Source organism: Microcaecilia unicolor, chromosome 1, assembly GCF_901765095.1.
Source record: "Microcaecilia unicolor chromosome 1, aMicUni1.1, whole genome shotgun sequence".
In the NCBI taxonomy this organism is placed as follows: Eukaryota; Metazoa; Chordata; class Amphibia; order Gymnophiona; family Siphonopidae; genus Microcaecilia; species Microcaecilia unicolor.
The window spans coordinates 301,296,550-301,318,423 of NC_044031.1; the positions used below are offsets into that span (position 1 = coordinate 301,296,550).

The following is a 21,874-nucleotide window of genomic DNA, read 5'->3' on the forward strand; positions in this document are numbered from 1 at the left end:
GCCCGCGTTTAAAACAGAGATAGGTCTGTAAGAACCACATTCAGTGTGGTCCCTATCGGGCTTTGGTATGACTGCTAGCCAGGCCTCCATCATTGAGGGAGGCAATGTCCCACCAACTCCCACCTGGTTAAACAGATCTGCAAGAAGCAGTGCCAGTTCTGGCGCAAACCTTTTATAGAACTCATTAGGGAATCCTGGCGACTTATAGGAAGGCATGCTACATATAGCCTTCTGCACTTCCAGTGGGGTAACTGGCGCATCCAATAATGCCCTTTGCTGTTGAGTCAAAGATGAAAGGTCACAATCTGCTAGATAGTTCCCAATGGAGTCTGTAGAGGGGTTAATCTCCTGCTCATATAAAGTCTGGTAAAACTTTCCAAAGCACTCACGTATTTGTACTGAATTACCTAACATCTCTCCCCTTCCATTCTGCACCTGTTTAATCAGACGATCGACTTTTTGTCGACATATTCAAATAGCGAGGAGACAACCGGCTTTGTTCGCAAACTCGTATGCTCCCACCCTATATTTTGCCTGTACCAAGCTAAGCTGTTCAGAATATATAGAATCCAATAACATTCTCTCCCTCCTTAACTCCTGCCAGATCTGCGGTGACCAACTTGCCTTATGTTGAGCTTCTAGTTGGTGAATGTTCTCCAAACAGGCCACTATCTGCGCCTTACATATCCTAGCGCGCTTGCTAGCTAACTGTAAGAAGTAGCCCCTGGACACTGCTTTCATAGTATCCCATACTATGGGCAGCGCAGGGCCCATGTCAATATTAAACTCCAGGTATTCCTTAAGCATTTTCCTATAGCCTTCCACCACCTCACCTTCCTGTAATAAACTAGCGTTTAAAACCCATCTCTTATCTTTCACTTCCGCCCTAATGCTTGAGAGGGAAACCCACACTGAGGCGTGATCTGATATTGTCATATTGCCGGAAACTTGAGGCGGCCGGCCGAGATATCCGCTTTATCTGAAGGGGGACGTGTGCTGCAGCCTCTCCCCTTCATTAATGCTCGCTGTTCTTAAAAACAGTGAAGGGGAGCATGGACGGACGCAGCTTCAGGCTGCCTTAACCTTTGCTTTGCCTTTTGTTTCAGCTGTTCCGGAAACAGGAAATGAGGGCGGGACCAGAGGAACAGCTGAAACAAAAGCAAAACCAAAGGTTAAGGCAGCCTGAAACTGCTTCCGTCTGTCCTCCCCTTCACTCTTTTTTACAACAGCCAGCACTAATGAAGGGGAGAGGCTGCAGCACACGTCCCCCTTCACATAGGAGCACGAAAGACAAACTTTCGTTTCAACCAGTCTTTGCACTCGGGAGCAGCTCACAGGTTCTAAATCTAGCCACTTAGGAGTCCAACTGGGAAATATTACCGCTCAGCCTCTGCATATACAGAGCAGCAGCTTCAGCGCAACAGAGAACGGGAGCACCAGCTGCAGCACACGTCCTGCTTGCACTGCGGGGCCACAGACACTGACAGTGGGTGCATGGGACCAGAAAGAGGGGGGGAAGGGGGTCCAGGGATGAGAGGGGGAGGGGTGCTGAGAACTGAGAGGGGGGTCCTGAGACCAGTGAGGTGCGGATGGAAGGGGGTCCTGAAACCATAAAGGGGGGGGAAGGGCATACAGGGCGAGGGGGAGCGGCGGCGACCTCGAGGGGGGGTGTGGAGGGGGAGCAGTGGCTACGACCTCGGGGTAGGGGGGTTGAGGGGAGGAGCGCTGGCACCCTGGGGGGTGCAGGGGTGAGTGGCGGCGCTCTGACGAAAACCTTGCTAGCGCCCATTTCATTTGTGCCAGAAACGGGCCTTTTTTTACTAGTAGGATAATATTTTCAAGTCAACACTCATCTCTTAAAACAAATACAGTTTATCCCACTCCATCACACTGTTAACTTCCCTTTTTTGAGTACCCTCGTTTGTTTGTGACAGTTTTAATCTCCTAATAGAATCATGTAAATGTCTCCTATTGTGTCCAGCCCAATTCCCTCCCTTACGGGAGTCACCCCCCTAAGTCCCCCAAAACCCTTCACATTCATAACCCCCACCAGACAAAACCCTTAGGTCCTGAATGGGAAAACCCCCAAAAGTGTCCCAACAGAGACCAAACGGTTCCCCGAGCCTTTCTACATACCCCGGTACCGCCCCCCCTCCCCCCATTACTTATATATTCACCCAGTCCCAAGTCCTCCTCCCCCCCCTCCTAAACTCAAACTAGTCTCATACCAACACAGCTTCTGGATGCTCCTAGGTTCAAAGAAAGGGTTAATACACTGAGTCAAAGTGTTCACCACTTAAATGGACATCCGCAACAAAAATTCCTTTCAGTCAGAGTCACGACTTGGCGCCTTGCTTCTTAGACTTCTGAGAAACTCTCTTCCACTGCTGTAGTTTTTCTAGAGTTGAAGGAGCCATGTCCCCCGAAGGTACCACCATTGTAGTCAGACCTGCTTCTTGCATGAACTTCCACACTTCCGCAAGCCTGCGGAACCTGAACTGCTTACCCTTAAACTCAAAGCTCAAGGCAAAGGAGAAAGAGATCTTTTCCTTCTGCAAAATTTCCAGCGCTGGCTGCATCCCTCGCCTCTGTGTTAAAGTAAACAAAGAGAGGTCCTGGTACACGGACACCCTTGCCTCATTGTATTCCACAGGCGGACTTTGGTGCGCTTTAAGCCACACCTTCTCTTTAAGCACATAAGAAGAAAATCTCGCAATTATATCTCTAGGTTTGTTGTCCTTAGGTTTTCCAAGTGCTCTATGAGCCCGATCAAACAAAAGTTCTGCTGACTCTAGTTGCTCTCCCAGTATCTTCTCACATATCGATTTCACAATCGTGGGCACATCTTTGTTTATTTGTAGTTGTTAATTTGCAATATAGTGAATGGAATATTTGAAATTTATGCCTGCTATTTTTATTGCAAGGAGAACATTGTTTTGTTTTTCTGGTGTTATCCTGCATACCAGAGTCTGGTTTTAGGGGGTTTCAGCTAATTTTTTGTCTACATCTTTATTAGTTTATAATCAGTCTTCAGGGTTCTTGTTTTAGGCCTAGGGACTTGTGTACTAGTTTCAATGCTACATTTTTATATGCTCCATGGCTAGTAAAATGGATGGGGCTAATATGGGGGTGTGGCTACTATGGGGCAGAGCCATAGTGACCCCGCCCTTAAAGTTGGCACGGTATGAGTACCAGCACCTTTTTTCCTACAAAAAACCCCTGGGAATACTTAGCAGAAAGATCACACTATTTTGGAACAGGAAGTTGTCTAATGTGGTCCCAGTTCACTCTGGGATGTCACAAAGATCCATTTTAGTCCCTTTATTAATCAGTGCTTTTTTTGTGCCAGTACACACCAGTACGGCGTACCGGCACCTTTTTTGTGAGGTCCATCTGGTGGTGTGCTGGAGCCAACTCTCCTCCCTCCCTCCCCCGAGCTACAGGGTCCCAGTCATACCTGAAGAAGGCAACGGATTCTCATATATACTATCTGCTACCTCATTTGCTTATTTCCGATCTGAGGAAGAAGGGCAACCTTCGAAAGCTAATCAAGAAATGTATTATGTCCAATAAAAAAGGTATCATCTTATTTTCTTTTCCATGTTTTATTTTGTTTGATTTCTATTGATAACCTTTGGGGCAGGCAGGAAAGATCCCCAGTCTTGCCTGCCCTGACCCTCCCCCGCTACCGGATCGCTCTTTAAAAATCTGCTGAAGTCTCGGCGGCCGCCCTTGTAAGTCTCGGCGGCCATTTTGAAGAGCGATGCAGTAGCGCCGCAGGAGAGTCAGTGCCGGCAGCGGGCAGGAAAGACTGGGGATCTTTCCTGCCTACCCTGAAGAATCCACTGGACAACCTGTGTGGCTGGAGGGGGGGCAGGGGAGCGAGGAGAATCGCTGGGCATGGGTGGCTGGAGGGGGGGGCAGGGGAGAGAAGAGAATCGCTGGACATGGGTGGATGGAGGGGAGGGCAGGGGGAGAGGCGGGTTGATGGACATGGGTGGATGGAGGGGAGGGCATGGGAGAGGATGGTTGCTGGACATGGATGGAGGGGAACGGAGGGAAGAGTGAGGAAGGAGATGAGATAAAGGAAAAGGAAGAGAGGAGAAAAAGTGCACATGAAGAAAATAGGCAGAAGCTGTATCCACTGGATAGTCAAGTCTGCGGAGGACCCTGCTTTTACTTACAGATGTAGGGCAAGAAATGAAGAAGAAAGGCGGAAAGTAAAGAAATAAATGGAAAGGAAGCCCTGGAAACGGAGTTAAGAAGGCAGATAGCAGCAGAATCGGATACTGGGCCAGCATGATCAGAAAAACAAAGTCACCAGACAACAAAGGTAGAAAAAAATTATTTTATTTTCTGGAATATGTCCAATTTGAGAATTTACATTGGCTGGCTTATTTTGCACTGGGTATACTGGAGTTGTAACAACTTACAGAAATTATTTATAATGAAAAAAAATCACGTTATTTTTTTCTCCTATACTAGTATAATATTTTCAATGGTGTCTGTTTATATGCACCATGGCTGGTATAAGGGGTGTGGCTAATGTGGGTGTGGCTATAACAGGGGTGGGGTCATATGAGGAGACCCCGCCCACAATGAGTACCGGCACCTTTTTTTCTACAAAAAAAAGCACTGTTATTAAATATAAATCTTGCAGTATTAGCCAAGAAAATAGAAAGGCTATTTGGAATACATGATCACAGTTATACAACTGGTAGTTTGTGTCACAAGGACAAGCAACAGCAGGAGCCAGGTCAAAATACTGCCTGCCCATAATTGATCAGTTGCATGCAAATGGTTTGAATTTAAAACCTTAAAAATCAAAAAAAAAAAATTTTTTTTTAAGGAATGAAAGAAAAACAAGGCACTGCGTGTTTCTAGCAGGGAGCAAATATGAGTACATCTCCAATGATTATTGGTTATCCTTCTTTGATATTGAACCAAATGTTAAGTTTAAGGGTAAAATGTGTGAATTCTACTGCAAATCTCATGTGGTTAGCCCTTGCTTTTATCATCTTTGGCTAATTTGTCAACTTTCCCTTTAGAATATGAAAATCTTGCTATTTAGGTTCCAGAACATGGCTGCTAACTTTGAGGGAACAGTGATCAGTAAGCTCTTTCAACAAAACAGTTACATGGTTTCCCACTGAAGTTAAAATAAGGTTCAAAATAGTATTGCAAAGGCATCCTTTAATATCTGGGTCAAACTCCTGGCCTGTTATCAACTAATGCATATCCAGGTTTGTCACAACTGCCCCCTTTGAGATTTTTAAAATTAACTGGATGCCTTTGAAAGCACTAGTTCTCATTTGTGGAGCTATTTTTAAGAAATAGCTTTCATTTTGGAGGGAAAAAATGAAGGCTATAATTTTTACTGCAATTTATGTTTAGACTTTATTGAATATTTTATTTGTATACATATATATATATATACATACATATACATACACATAAATACTTATATACATATATATTTAATAGATTGTATTGTGATCTGGTTTGATGTAACTCATTTACTAATGATAGACAGTGGAGGAGTGGCCTAGTGGTTAGGGTGGTGGACTTTGGTCCTGGGGAACTGAGGAACTGAGTTCGATTCCTGGCACAGGCAGCTCCTTGTGACTCTGGGCAAGTCACTTAACCCTCCATTGCCTGCCACATTGAGCCTGCCAAGAGTGGGAAAGTGCAGGGTACAAACGTAACAAAAAAAAAAAAATGTAATATCAGATCAAATACTTCTTCTGTGAGCGTGCTAGATACATGAACAACCTCCTGAAGAGGTAGTAGAGGCAAAAACCAGAATGTGGTGCATCTGCTTACATGCAGCAAGCCGAAATAAGAAACAATTTACATTACCAGCAGAACCTCGTGGGGGGAAAAAGTGGCTGAAAGCATTAACATACCTTTCCACCAATCAGAGGAAGGACATGCATCTTCCCAATTTGGCTTTCTTTCACAGATGAAACTATCAGACATGTCCCACACAGGATAACCTGGCGTCTCGTCCATCGGTTCACAGGCAGCTGCATCTTCCCCTTTCGAACATTGTACATTCCAGAGAGCTGAATCCTTTCTGAGCTGCCAATACTGTGAGGCTTTCCTGAAACAAAAAAAAGCACAAGAACCTCAGAACTGGTCCCTCTCTCCCCCCGTTTTCATGAAGATAGTGAAGCAAGCCATGGAAAACCAACAATACTAAGAACATAATGTGCATAAGAGAGAGTTCATCTCCATACAGTGCAACACTATACTGCCAGTAACTATTTCATTACTGATATGAAAGTTCTATTAATACAAGCAGCATGTTTTCTCTATTTTCCCCACAACAAGTAGGACATGCGCTCTGTATAACCACTTCAGGATGCTCGGCATGTAGCTAATCTATAAATTACACTTTTCAAGATCAAGCAAGAAGATAAGTTTATGTATTCAGGTTCAGAACTGCGAGTCCTACCTGGGAAGCTCTGAAGATCAAGTTGCTTAGAGTGAGAGATAGTGTTCTCTCTTTACAAAGTTTGATTAGTAATTCTGGAATTACTCAAAGGTAAATTTCCAAATTCGACAAGTATGTGTTATGATGGATAACAGGACTTGAGAGATACAGGCAGAAAATTACAAAAAAAAAAAATGCTGGCTGCAAGGAAAAGGGAAAGACTACCCACACAGAAATACCTTGGCAGAGCAACGGGAGAGGGGAATGTTCCCAATGACAGAACTACAATGCAGATGAGTTGGGCTATGAGGAACATAGAAATACCAATGAGGTAAGCCACAGCAACTGTCACTATTCCCTCTGTCACAGGAGCAGAAGTGTAGCACCAGGAAATCCTCAGAAACAAGAGGATATCTCTTGGAGCATGGGAGCAGAGGGCTTAAAAAATATTAGACAACTGTTGGAGGGGAAAGGGCAGGGTAGTGAGGACTGCTACTAAGTGAAGAGAGAAAGAAAGACACCTGCACAGTATGGGAAAGAACGTGGGCAGATGTAGATACACCACTTAGCTGTAGGCCGGTTTGAAAAGACTAAAATAAAAATACACGAGTTAAAAAAAAATGTACTCTGCACATAATCCTGTCACACCCTCCCAAAACCAAAAAAGGGGAGTACAAGCTAATTGCATTTTGTCCCTGATGACCTAATTTTGCAGAAAAATTTCAAACCCTTATATACCAATATACTCTACTTAAACTGCCCCTCAACAGCATCAGCAGGGACAGAAGGATGTGACGGAGGATGCCACTAGCTGGAAGATCATCTTCAAAGACACTGTACAGAACGCAAGAACCATCACATAAAGCTAAAAATACTGCAATTGTAAAGCAAGTAATTATAACTTGGATTACATTTTCCAATGACTGTATTGGTTATCTTGTTAAGAACTGCTTTGGACCCTTTTGGAGATTTAAGTGGGTAATACGTGTCACAGATTAGAGGTTCCCAAACCTGGTCCCTGCTGGACTGAAGCTATTACAGATTGTAATGTTTCCATTGTGAAATGTTGAACCTGTAACACTTAACTCTTGGAGATCCAAACCCAAGGAGAAGGAATCCCCCTTCTCTGAACTACAAAGTAAATAGAATAACTTCCATTTCCCCAATCGCATCTGAGGACAGGCTCTACTGTGCCTAAATGAAGAAGTGTTTGCAAGATGTTTTGAACTGCTTGACATCTGGCTAGAGCTTTGCATGCAGATTCCAAGAAAAAATCTGCAATGGAATGGGAGAACTCCAGTTTGTAACTCTGCTTTATTATTTCCAAGACACATTGTCTGAGGTAATTTTGGTCCACTCCTCATGATAAAATTCAAGGAGTAAACAGTGACCCCCATCATTGGGAGGTGCAGAAGGGATTGACAGACCTGGAGTTGAAGTTGAGTTTTCTGTCAGCACAAAAGAAAACTTGTCTTTGTTGGAAGTAGGAATACTGAAAGTTAGATTTGCCTGGTCTGTAGTGCTTGGCCTCACAAAACCTGAGACAGACGACTTAAAAGAATCTTTAGGTTTACCTCCAGGCTGGAAGCTAGCCACCTTCCAGAATAAGCTGCTATGCCTCTCAAAGCACTGTACATTGCACCTGGAGAAAATCCCAAGAAACCATGGCAGCACAGATCTGCACTCTTCCATGGAGACCAGTAGAAAAATGGGAACAGTGCACTAGCCTTAGAAAAATTCAAGATGTAAAACTTCTCACAGAAACATGGAGCCAATAGCACTAAGCTTGACTCTATATTAAACACCTTTGTAAAAGTTCTAAAAGAAGGAATACCTGTGTTGCCAATATAAAAAGAGTTCTGGTAACAAACAACTTTCCACTAATGGAGTGAAGGAAACTTTCGGGGTGTTTTTAAATAACCAGTGGCATAGGAAGGGGGGGCGGTCCGCCCCGCTGGTTCACTGCTCTGCCACGGAACAGGTGGCATATATGCACAGAACAGTTCCTGCACATAACTCCTAATTGCTGCCAAGCGCTTGTTAATTCCAATTATTGATTGTTAATACCTCATTGACTAATTTGCTAATGCAGAGATCTGTGACCCACTGCCAACTTTGGCCAACCTATATAGAATCCCACAGTTAACTCCATTACCTGTGCTACAAACAGGTTGTAAGTTTTCTGGGGACAAGCCAATAACTACTGTACTGGAATATAACTTGCCTTAGCTACAACTGAAAAAAGTATGGGCTAGATAAAAAAATTCCTTCCTTTCCAGTCTGTCAAAGCCTATTTGTGAATTTCATTGCACTGTGAAGCATGCTTAGGCAGTATTTAGACAGCTGAAAACAACTTTCACTTTTGAAAGATAAAACCCACCAGAAGTACCTCCAGATAAAATACCTTTGCCAGAATGACCTCTTACAGCTGCAGTTGAGAGACCTAGATTAATAAAATTTTTAATCCCCATACAAAAGGCTTGAAAAACAGCTTCTAAAGTGCTGCCACATAAATATGCTAATTGTTGGTCAACCATTCTCCTTGACCATCTAAGAATATGAGTGGCTGGGAAGCTTGTCAAAATTTGAAGTTTCTGAATAACTTACAATTTAAAAAAAATGAATTTGAAGGATGTAATGCAAATCCTTCATTTACAGTGTCGTACGGGCAATGACAGTGAAAATCGTGAGTAGGGAGGAGCCAGAAAATAAAAGTATATGGTATGAGAAAACTCTGATGCTGGCTAGAAACAACCTATCCTAATCACTGCCACAACAGAAGAGTGTGAATTTCTGACATCATTGAGGCGCTTCATAACATACTAGATTCAGTATTGCACAGACCATATACTATGACCCCAAAGCAGGCATTTGTGTCAACATACAGATGTGTCTCGGGTTTATCTGCTCATTTCTGCTATCTTCTGGGGGACATTGTGACATAGGTCTATCTGTACTTGTGCTATCCTCTTATGGAAATTATTATATGGAGATTGTTAGGCCTCTGACCTTTTTACAGTGATTACATTTATTAAAGGAGTATTGAACTTTCATCCTCTCCTATGGAAAAGCCCTTGGTCCACCCCTACTCATAGTTGCGGCTGGACTTTCGATGTAGGGTTTTTGTCTCCTTTTCTTAGTGTGTTCACTGGCACTGAAAAAAATCACCCAGTGAATACTGAAATCACTCAGCCCCTCTTTTGTAGGGATCACCCTAGCACATAAAAGGATAACCAGTTCTCCAAAGCCATGCACACATCTCTCCATCATTGCAAATTAGTACTAAACTCTAATACAGGATTTTGTGGTGTGGTTATTTTTCAAGCAGAAATCAACTTTTATAGGGCAGTGATGTTCACTATCAACCTGAGATGGACCAGAACCAGTGAAAAAGTTTTGTATCCTTGGGGGGGGGGGGGGGGGGGGGAGGGAGAACGACGACACACACACACACCGGACAATAACTTCCCAACCCTGGTAGTTTGACTACTGTCACAGAACCACAGTTGAGTGGCCACCTTCTCAAGATTGGGTTTTTGTATATCTACCATAAGAGGGAGCCCTTCACTTGCTGAGAAAAGCAGGAGCGAGGTGTCATCTAAGAATCAGGAAATCTAACTGCAATTTTACTTACATTGCCACTCAGAACACAGAAGTCATTGAACTAAGTATACAGTCATTGCAACCCGTGTAAGACCAGTACATATTTACTCTACCAAAGATGCAATATTTTTTCCGCAAATTTCACTTCCTTTGCCAAACCCTGATCTAAAAGCTTGCCTTTGTCCATTTGTAACCTGTGGCCCGTGAGCCGAATGCAGCCTGCCATTGAATTTTTTGAATTTTATGCTGTCTACAAGACCATGGGAGCTACACAGAGAAAACATCATTTTAACCAGAGTTTTGACAATTTTAAATACTGCATTTTGCAAATAGGAACACTAGCAGTTTGTTCCCATCATTTTTAGTTACATTTTTACTTATTTATCACAGGTGGTCTACAGAGCTGTGTGCATTTGTTTCTCTGACATTAAATAATGTTGCAGCCTGACAGGGATACTACTAACATTCATGAGGCCTTCAGTTAGAAACACGACAGCAGATAAGGCCCAAAGGCCCCATCCAGTCTGCCCATCCTTAGTAACCACACTCCTTTTCTAAGGGATCCTACATACCTGTCCCATGCTTTCTTAAAATGAGACTGTCCTCATTTCCATGACCTCCACTGGGAGGCACGCATCCACCACCCTTTTCTGTAAAAGAGTATTCTCTTAGACTCCTCCTAAGCCTGTTTCCTCTTAACTTCATCGTATGCCCCCTCATTTCAGTTTTTTTCCATCATTTGAAAAAGGTTCACCTCCTGTATATAACCCACCACTGAGGTAGATAAACATCTCTATCACATCCCCTCTCTCCAAGCATGGGGCCTCACCAGAGACTTATACAAGGGCACTATCACCTCTTCCCTGCTGGTCATCCCCTCTCCTTATGCGGCCAAGCATCCTTCTAGCTTTGATCGTCGCTTTTTCTACCTGGAGACCTTAAGGTCATCAGACACATCACCCCCAAGTCCCATTCTTCTTTTGTATACAGAAGCACTTCACCCCCTATATTGTACCGGTCCCCTGGATTCTTTTAACCCAAGAGCATGACCTTGCATTTCTTTGCATTAAATCTTAGTTGCCAATTATCGGACCATTCTTCAAGCTTCGCTAAATCCTTCCTGATGCTATCCACACCCTCCTGGCTGTCCACCCTGTTGCAGAGTTTGGTATTATCCGCAATGAGACAAACCTTACCAGACAGCCCTTCCAGAATGTCACTCAAGAGCCGGAACGAGGACCAACCCCTGCAGTACACCACCGATGCCATCCTTTTCCTCAGAGCAAGCTCCATTTCCCACTACCCTCTGTCTCCTTCCATTTAACCCATTTTTAACTCCGTCAGTCACTTTAGGTCCCATACCAAGGGCACTCAGTTCATTTATCAGTTACCTGTGCAGAACGTGTCAAAGGCTTTGCTAAAATCCAAGTACACCACATCTAGTGTGCCTCCCAAGTCCAACTGTTTGGTCACTCAGTCAAAGAAATCAATCAGGTTGATCTAACACGATCTAGTGAAGCCATGCTGCCTCAGATCCTGCAGTTCATTTGATTCAAGAAACCTCACAATCCTCCACTTCAGAAGAGTTCCCATTAGCTTCTGTTTTGCAGTTGCAACAAGACACGGTATATAAATCAACATAAATAAAAAAATAAAAAAACTGAGGTCAAACTGACAGGTCTGTAATTTCCAACCTGCTTCTTACTTCCGCTCTTATGCAGAGGGGGACCACATCCGCCCTTCAGTCCTCAGGGATCACTCCAGTCTCTAAGGAAACATTGAAGAGGTCAGACAGCGGAGCTGCCAGGACTTCTCCGAGTTATTTGAGCACCCTCCGATGAAGCCCATCAGATCCTATCGCTTTGTCTACTTTTAGTTTAGCTATCTCCTCACAAACACAGTCTTTCTGAGAATCAGTCCTGGTCTACCATACATACATCCCCATTTGCATTTGTTTTCTGCGGTCCTACCCCCGACCTTTCATCTGTGATCACAGAACAGAAATAATTGTTAAGCAGTTCAGTTTTATCCTTATCAGCTTCTACATATTCCTTCCCCCTCAGCTTTGAGCCTCACAATGCTATTACAGCTTATATATCTTATATATCTGAAAAATGCCTTGTCCTCCAAATTTACCATATCTTTTCTTCTATTCACCTCCATCCCTGACAGCTTTTCCAGTTTCTCTTAGCCTGTCCTCCTCCGAATCATCTTGTAACATATGAAGGCTAACCTTCTTTCCCTTACCTTTTCAGTTACTACGTTTGAGAACCAGAGCAGCCTTCTTTTCCTCTTACTTTTATGTAATTTTCTAACAAAGGTTTGTCACCTTTAAAATAGCTCCTTTCAGTTTCGCCCACTGCTGTTCTACTTCCTTCCTTCAGCTGTTCCCATCCAGCTAACTCTTTCCTGAGAAATTCCCCCATCTCGGCAAAGTTAGTTCTTTTGAAATGTATAGGCTTACTTGAAAATCCGTGGTTCTCGGACTCCATCTGCTGGTAGGAGTGCATAACTCATCTGTGCCAGTCTAGAGGGACTAAAGGAAAGTAAACAACAGGTAAAACCTAACTTATCCTTCCTTTTTGTCCACACCAGATCAGTCTAAACAAGTGGGTTGTGTTCATCTACCAGTAGATGGCGATAGAGAAAAAAGTAGTTCCAAGTACTTTGCCACTTTGGGATATCGTGCGGCCTGGAAAATTGAGTATTTTCTCAGTCTCTAAGTGGATGATGATTGGTCTGTTCAGCTCCACATGGTGCCTTTCAGCCAGCAACTGTCCTAGTTGGTATCTGGGTGTCATTTGATCAGGTTGATTATAAGAATAATGCTGGAACTGGGGGTGACAGTGGTGGTAAGTCCTTCCCCTTCCCCCACTTCACTTCTGCTTGGTACATCGCTGCTGAGAAGGCTAATGATTTTTATTATGCTCTTTGGGTGATTACTTTTTGCTAGCAAATCTGTTCAAAATAAGTTTATTTTGTTTTTCTTCACTTAAGAGGTAAGTTATGAATTCAATCTTATATCTGATTCATGGTTTGTTTAGATGATTGCAATATGGCGGGCAGTTTCTTCGCTCTGTACCTTTTCTTCCTTCCGGGGGGGAGGGGGAATGGAGTCCTTTGTCTTAATACTGAACCTCTACATTTGGTGATCACTAGATGCCAAATGATCTTCCATCGTAACATCAGAAACGCTCTCCCCATTTCAGAGCACCAGATCTAGGATAGCTCCATCCTGCGTCAGTTCCATTACCTACTGCTGAAACAGTTCTACCTGTAAACAATCCAAGATCTCTGTTTCTAGACGACCACTCAACAGGAACGCCCCAATCGACATCCGGCATGTTAAAAAAAAAAATCATCAGTAGTACTTCCCCTTTCCTAGCTATTTTGTGGATGACTTCAATTAAGTCTGTCCATTTCTTCCAACTGTGAAGGCGACCTATATATTACACCAATGTAAATATATTTTCCTTTCGCTTTTACCAGTTTAACCCACAGCAATTCTTCAACAGAAGGTATAGTGACCAAACAACTCACAGACTATCTAAACAAGTTCTCAATATTACACGATTCTCAGTCAGGATTTCGCTTTAATCACAGCACTGAAAGTATTAGTCACGCTTATGACCAAACTCAAACAACTAATAGCAAACGGCAACAACATTCTATTGTTACAATTTGACATGTCAAGTGCATTTGATATGGTCGACCATGGAATTCTATTACATATCCTCGAATACTTCGGAATTGGAGGCAACGTTCTTAACTGGTTTAAAGAGTTCCTCACTACACGCTCATACCAAGTGACATCAAAGTCGACTACATCAGCCACATGGATACCTGAATGCGGAGTTCCACAGGGATCCCCCCTCTTACCGACCATATTCAACCTAATGATGACACCCTTGGCCAAACTACTATCGAATCAGAACCTAAACCCACACATATACGCTGATGATGAAACGATCTTCATCCCATTCAAACAAGATCTAAGGGAAATCTCCAATGAAATCAAACAAAGCCTACATACTATGAATTCCTGGGCAGATGCTTTCCAGTTGAAATTCAATACAGAGAAAACCCAATGTTTGGTACTAACCTCGCAATACAACAAGAATAAATTTACCACCATCAACACACCTAAACTAAATTTACCAGTCTCGGATTCCCTAAAAATCCTTGGTGTCACAATTGATCGACACCTAACACTTGAGAACCACGCAAATAACACTACTAAAAAGATGTTTCATGCAATGTGGAAACTAAAAAGAGTCAGACCATTTTTTCCAAGAACTGTCTTTCGCAATCTGGTACAATGATTGGTACTTAGTCATCTGGATTACTGCAACTCACTTTACGCTGGCTGTAAAGAACAAATACTTAAAAAAAACTCCAGGCAGCTCAGAATACAGCAGCCACACTAATATTTGGCACACCATAATACGAAAGCGTGAAACCCTTGCGGGAAAAATTACACTGGCTCCCACTAAAGGAACGTATCACGTTCAAACTTTGCACCCTGGTCCACAAGGTTATCCATGGTGACGCCCCAGCCTATATGTCAGACCTGATAGACCTACCACCCAGGAACGCAAAAAGATCCTCTCGCACATTCCTTAATTTACATCCTCCCAAATGCAAGGGTCTGAAATACAAATCAATGCATGCATCTACCTTTTCCTATACGAGCACGCAACTTTGGAACGCGCTGCCACGTAACCTGAAAACGGTCTATGAATTGACCAATTTCCGCAAACTATTGAAAACCTATCTTTTCGACAAGATATATCACAAAGATCAGCATGTGTAACTGTATAATTAAACATGTGTAACTATATAGTCTTAAAACTTCTAGATTGTCTTATAATGTGTTATAATGTCTTTCTGCTCTAACGCCCTCATCTATCTTACTACCATGTAACACAAAACCCTCTGTAAACCAAATGTATATTCAATGCTACTTCCAGTATCCATGACGAAATGTAAGCCACATTGAACCTGCAAAGAGGTGGGATAATGTGGGATACAAATGCCATAAAATAAATAAAAATAAATACTCCTCTTCTCTACATAAAAAAAATTTGAAGTCAAGATTAAGGAAACTTTTTTTTTTCCACTAAAGATACCGCTAAATAATGAAATCACTGTCAGTATTCCCTCCTGTAGAGAACACTCATGCACAAGCAGTCTAGGGTTCGGGTAAATGGAAACACTCCTTGAGCTCTGAAAGTAGTGAATAGTGTGCTCAACAAGAATCTTAGAAAATCTTCAGCAATGTGGAGAACTGACTGTCTTCCCTGGGCCATGAAGTCCGCTTCAGTACATCCTGCTGGTTCAGAACAGTATAAGCTGATGCTAAGAAAGGAGAAATTGTCTTTAGTCAGTCACTGTTCTGAACCAGTGGGAGTTATCCCTTCCCATCAGCAGATGGAGGTAAACTGAATACAGCCAGTGACATCACCAGTTATAATCTGGTGATCAAGAAACAGGTAGTCCCTTTCTCACAGCCTGTCCCATCAACCACTGCAGGTACAATGACAAGCAAGCAAAAACACCAGAGTGGGAATAGCTATACCACAGGAACCCCATATAGCTGCCAATCAGAATCAGATCTTACTCTTCAACTACTTCCAATAAGAAAGAAACAGAGCACACCCAGAAACCCCAGGCCGCAGTCTTCCAAGGATTGGATTTCAGAACAGCAACACTAACTAAAGAAAAGAAAGTTATCAGGTAAGACAATTTCTCCTCTCTCAGCACCAGCTTATACTGTTATGAACCAGTGGAATGCACTGAAGTAGACTTAATGGTCAGGGGAAGACAAGCCCCCCCCCCCCCCCCAAATGACCGCTCTGCCAAAGTCCAAACGGACCCTGGCCAGAACACCCAACTGGTAGTACTTAGCAAAGTAAGAGAGAGAAGATCATGTTGCCACCCTGCAAATATCCTCAGACAAAAACAGCCCAGGCCTCCACCCAAGATGACACCTAAAACCTGGCCCAGTGGACCTTCAGTACTTGAGGCACTGGACATCCAATACCAATGTAGATGGACTCAAAAACTGCCTAATCCACCTCACAGATGCCTTGGAGGCTGTCTAATCCTTCCGAGGGCCATGAAAGAGCACAAATAGGTGATCAGAGAGACGAAACTCGTTAGTCTCCTCCAGGTACCAGAGAAGCACCCTCTGGACATCCAGTTAGTGGAGCCTCCACTCTGTAGGAGAACCTCCAGCCCTAAAGAAGGCCAAACAAACCTGATTCACATGGAATGGAGATAGCACCTTTTGTAGAAAGAACGGAACTGAAAGCAAGGACACCAAATCACCCACAAAGGTCAGATAAGAGTCCAGGTATGATCGGACCTGAATTTGAGACCATCCAAGCAGAGGTGATCACTACCAGAAACACTATCTTAAGTGTGAGGTCCTTGATGGAAGCAGAGCGCAAGGGCTTGAATGGTGCCCCCGACAATGCCCAGAGAACCTAACTGAGGTCCCACTAAGGGGAAGGAAGATGAGCAGAGGTTTCAGGAAACAAGCCACCTCCTTGTGCAAAAGCCAGAGAGGTACTTTTCATCTCTCCCCCCCCCCCCAAAGCTAGAAAGTGCCACCACATGGACCGTCAGGTAGCTCAAGGCAAGCCCCTGCTGTAGGCCCAGTAGCCCAAGATATCAAGAATTTGAGCCACCTAGGTGGAGAGGGTCCGTTCCCTGCACAAGGGCTCAAAATTCTGCCAAACCCTGACATAAGCCAGGGTCATGGAGGTCTTCCTGGACCACAGCACGGTAGCAATCACTGTGGGAGAAAACCCTTGCTTCCCTAACTGCCGCCTTTCAATGGCCACACCATAAGCCAAAAGGGATCCAGACCCTTCATATCTACTGACCCCTGCCAAAGGAGCCCCTGACCCGCTGCCTGCAGGGCTTGTTTAACCATTTGGGGTAACCTCTGGAGCAGAAAAACACCAGGTGCCCCCCATCCCACCAAGCCTTACTGGGAACTGAGAAGGATCCTGCTGCTCAGAAACAGCAGCAGCATGAGAATAAAAAAAATAAACAATTCTGAGCAAGATGGCTGTCGTTCTTGCCAAAGGCATCAGGATCATGAATCCTGATGCTTCAGCGTGGGGAGGAAAAGTGGCAGCTCCAATGATCCCACTCCAACTCCCTCAGAGCCACTTCCAAAGTTAGAAGTGGCCCATCACAAGAGTCTGTGCCTCTGCCAGCAGAACACATGGCCAGTGAATGCAGGCCTGCCCTGCTGCTCGGGCTGGGATTCCAGGGTCTCCACCCTCCTCCTGTCCTCTTGGATGTCGATTGCTTCCACCCACCTTCTCTCCCCCTCCCGACTCTTGTTTTTGCAATTAGTTTTATTTCCTGAACAAGGGAATAAAGCTAACCCAATTTGACTTTTTTTTTTTTTTTTTTTTTTAAATTGCCTGGGAGCTGCAGTTGAAGCCCAGGAGAAAAACACCCAAACAGGGACCAGCTACACAAAGAAGTAGGAGGATGCAAGTTTGTTGTGGCAAAGTCAGACAAATCTCATCTCCGCTAACCTCACCCCACTCACTGGGCTATCGACATTTAAGTAAAACCACACAATGTTCAGCATTCCAGCAGACTTCTTTCCCTAAATTGGAACCACTAGTGTAGCAAAACCTCCGAGACCAGCTTTGCGCTCAGCACCATGCAACTTTTTTTTTTTTTTTAAATCACAAGGGCTGGGAGAAAGCCAAAGGTGCCCTTTGCCCCCCTCCCCCAGACTGGTCTCCAATGCCAATGCAAACCACAAGATACAGAGGACCTCAGACTTCCCTACCTGAAGTACTCTCACTTCTACAAATAATACAACTGGAATACGTGCTAATAGATTTAAACAAACAAAATCAAGTAAAAAAAAAAAACCAAAAAAAAACTTATACAGACAACTGCTAAAGTTATCCAAAATAGCCTACAAAAAAAAAAACAGCAGATAAAAGAGGGATTTCAGATTTAACTCACAGTTTTTTCAGCTGTAGCTCAAGTCAAATTACATTCAGGTACAATACATATTTTCCTATAATCTACATTTGTACTTGAGGCAATGGAGGGTTACGTTCACAAGGACCCACAGTGGGGTCCGATCCAAACCATAAGAACATCTAAAACAATTTTGCTTTGTCCTAAAAGGCCAGACACAGCAGAGTTTATTAGCTCGAGTATACAACAATCCTTCTTAATGACACATATACCTGTTGGCAGGTAGCTTTAACAGTTTCCTATTAAGTGCTGAAGTCTCAACACACATACATTATTATTATTAGCATTTGTATAGCGCTACCAGACGCACGCAGCGCTGAACACCTGATACAGAGAGACAGTTCCTGCTCAATAGAGCTTACAATCTAAAAATACAGACAGACAAGACAATTAAGGGTGAGGGAAGTACCGATTCCACAATTTCATCATCTATTATTATGATCCAATACCCTGGATCATTAGAATCACTGTGTTTCCATTTGCTGATATTCTCAACATCACATACATCCAAGGTCCTCTCTCCTATTGTTCCATTCAGTTAAGTCTTCATAGTAAAATAGTAAATGTCAGCAGATAAAGACCTGTATGGTCTATCTAACCTGCCCAACAAGGTGGCCAGAGTTGTGCTGGTACCCTGCGCAGGTTCCATTTCTTGATTAAACACTGGCATCAAACAGGGCAGTCGGCAACTTGTCACCTTAACGATCTCATATAGGTAGTTATTTGATTCAATTTTGGAACATACTGTGCTCCCGTTGCTTTCAATTTAAGAATATCTTCCCCTCCCCCACCACTAACTAGAATCACTTGTTCACCAATATCAACTTTATGATTCTACCCCGCCCCCACAGATATGTAGCACCTGCAATTGTAACCGCAAGAGACATTCATTCATCCTCTAGCGCCAAAACTGGCTCAAAATCCTCTGCTTGGCTTCAGCTGAAAAGTTATTTTCATTTTTGGGCACATTTTCAATTTCGGCTAAAAAATGATCAAGTGTTTTCGATGGAAGCCAAAAATTTGTGCTTTGTCCCATTTGTCTGTCTCTCCCCCCCCCCCCCCCCCCTCCAAAAAGGAGTTGACCCTCCTTTGGGCCTCCCTCCCCACCCATCTTACAATCCACTGGTGATCTAGGGGTGTAGTTGAGGCAGAAGTGATCCTTTGTTACTCCTGTCCATTCTGGCTCTGCTTTCAAAATGGCTGTCATGACTGGGGCATCATTCCTGCCCCAACTATAGCACTAGATCACCAAGGATTACAACATAGTCTGAGGTGGGAGGACGGAGGCTATTTATTCATTGTATTCTTTTTGTACTGCGATTCCATTAATACAGTTATGATTTTCCACAATACTTTATATGGTAAATACAGTGTTCTAAATAAATTCATGCTAAAATGTTGTACCAAAAGCAATAAGTCTGTAAATATTAGATAAGCTCCTTAGGAATCAGTCAGCCTCTATGTGGAGTTATGACATCAGCTATCATTCTATCTGAATAAGCCTTCTCATACTGGGACAGACCAAAAGTCCTTTGAGCTTTGCAAAAAGAGCCCTAAAGAATCTAAAACAACATGTAGAATAGCTATAAACAAACTTACAGTTTTCACAGCCTACTTCAGAAATGCAGCCCTAATTTTTTTTTCAGTTCATGATTTTAATCATTTACTTTAATAAAAAGTGTTTTTCCCCCCTTATATGTATCTGAAAACAAATCTTCAATCCTCAATTTTCAAACAGAAAATGTGTATAAGTTTGGAATTTATCTTATTTGTTACATTTGTATCCAACACTTTCCCACCTATTTGCAGGCTCAATGTGGCTTACATAGTGCCGGAGAGGCATTCGCCAACTCCGGTATGAACAAATACAAGGTGATGCTGTGGTAAAATAAGGTTCATGTGGAACAGACACAATCGGTAACATCTGCATTATTCCACAAATATCAGTTCAAATTCCATTACCCAACACTACTGTTTCAGTAGGACAATTGAAACACTAGTGTTAAGGAATGGAGTTTAACTAACTTAGCCTTATTGAATACATTTAATGCCCACCATTCAAGTTCAGAGTGCGTTAGAATACAAAACAAAACACCAATAGAACACCATCTACAGGATTATTGCTACAAATTGCACCACCACCACACAAATTACAAGAGCATTTTTCAAATGAAACACTCCTATCTGAGGTTCTAGGGATCCCTCTGGAAAAAGCAGCTAACTTTTCATGCTTCCTTACTGCACTACAAATGTTGCTAGTTAACATACTGGCTGAGGCACACAGTTACTTCAGATAATGTATTCAATTTACAACCTCTTCGCTCCCCTGTTAAATTCCCACATCACTCTCCAAGCTACAAATGGACTCTGCCAAGTATTACTCCAAGGATGTCAAAGAGTGAAATAACACCCCCCCCCATCCCCCCAGGAAGACATCACTAAAATAGGTGGCTGCTGGTGCTGCAATGTTCTCACTCAACAACAAAAAAAATCCCACTTCTCCTTGTGCTCCTCAGAAGTGGCACTTGGCTTTCTCCTCAGCTTTACTGGGGATGTTATTTTTTTTAAACATGCCACTATTTGAAAACAGAGGACTTCCCGCACCTTCACTGAAAGGTCACCACAAGAAAAAGAATCAGATCAGTAAGTAGCATGTCTCAGCACACATGCACAAACATTTCACCCCAGATTTGCGAAAGAGACTGAATTTATTACTGCTAGAATCAATACTACACTCTGGCCACTACATTCTGAAATGTCAGAGAATAATACACTAAATGGACCACTGACTCTACAGCCCTGCACAGAACAATTGAGCCCACTGGCAAAATGAAAAAGACTCTTCAAGGGACAACAGTGCATGGATGATCAATATATTTCATCCAATGTTTCAACAATTCCAAGATTGCCTAGTACTAAAGGCAATTGGCAGGTTAGGGCTAAGTGCCCACAAGGGAAACCCTGAGCACAGAGAAAGGCAAGTGGTATTAGCCTACACGACTGGCAATAGTATGTCATTCATATAATGAGTGCACTGGGTCACCGCTTGCTGAGGCTGGTGAGGAGCAGCAGCATACCTACACCTCTGCTAGTAGAGACTCCTCTTTGACTTGTCCAAAAACCTCCTGGATGAGGAAAAGGGTGAAGAAGGCGACCAGCGGGAGAGAGTATTAATGGTGTCAGTGTGCTTCTTAATGAGGTCAGTGACCTCCTCCACCTCGTCTCCAACAAAAGGTTATCCCCTGGCATGGCATCCGTCAATCTCTGCTGGACTGCAGGGTCCAAGTCAGATACGCAGCCTTGAGAGTATGTGCATTGCTATTCTTTAGGCAGAGATGCGGGATGCCACATCAACGATTTTGTAAGTGCCCCTGGCAAAGATCTTATGACATGCCTTCTGCTGAACTAGCTGGGGAAGAGATTCGGCATGCTCCAGTGGGAGAAGAGTCTGCTAAATCAGACATACTGTGCACCAAGTTTGGCAAGTATAATCATGTAGAACTGGTAAGATTGTATACAAGGAGATAAGCATAGAGGCCTGATGCATCTTCCAAATGTAAGAATCTAGGGTTTCAGCTTCTCATCCCGGGGGGGGGGGGGGGGGGGGGGGGGGGGTGAAGCATGAACCAGGAGTTCCAAGGAACTTTTGACAACAAATTCCACTGCCAGGGAATGAGGCCTGTCAAACTCTCAGGAACTTTGGATCAGATACACACTATCAATCTTTTTGGGCAAGACAGTGATCGACAGAGGGGACTCCCAGTTCTTCACCTGAACATCTTTCAGGATTCAGTGAAGGACTGTCACAGCCTC

The 21,874-nt window shown here is 43.3% G+C and overlaps 1 protein-coding gene across 1 annotated transcript in view; it reads right to left on the reverse strand.

Annotated features, from left to right (window-relative positions):
* The window catches only part of PHLPP1 (PH domain and leucine rich repeat protein phosphatase 1), a 588,343-nt gene that overhangs the window by 267,589 nt on the left and 298,880 nt on the right, over positions 1 to 21,874 (reverse strand). The window contains exon 2 of the mRNA XM_030207564.1: positions 5,907 to 6,103. Within this exon, the coding sequence (XP_030063424.1) occupies positions 5,907 to 6,103 (197 nt within the window). The remainder of the gene's footprint in view (positions 1 to 5,906; positions 6,104 to 21,874) is intronic.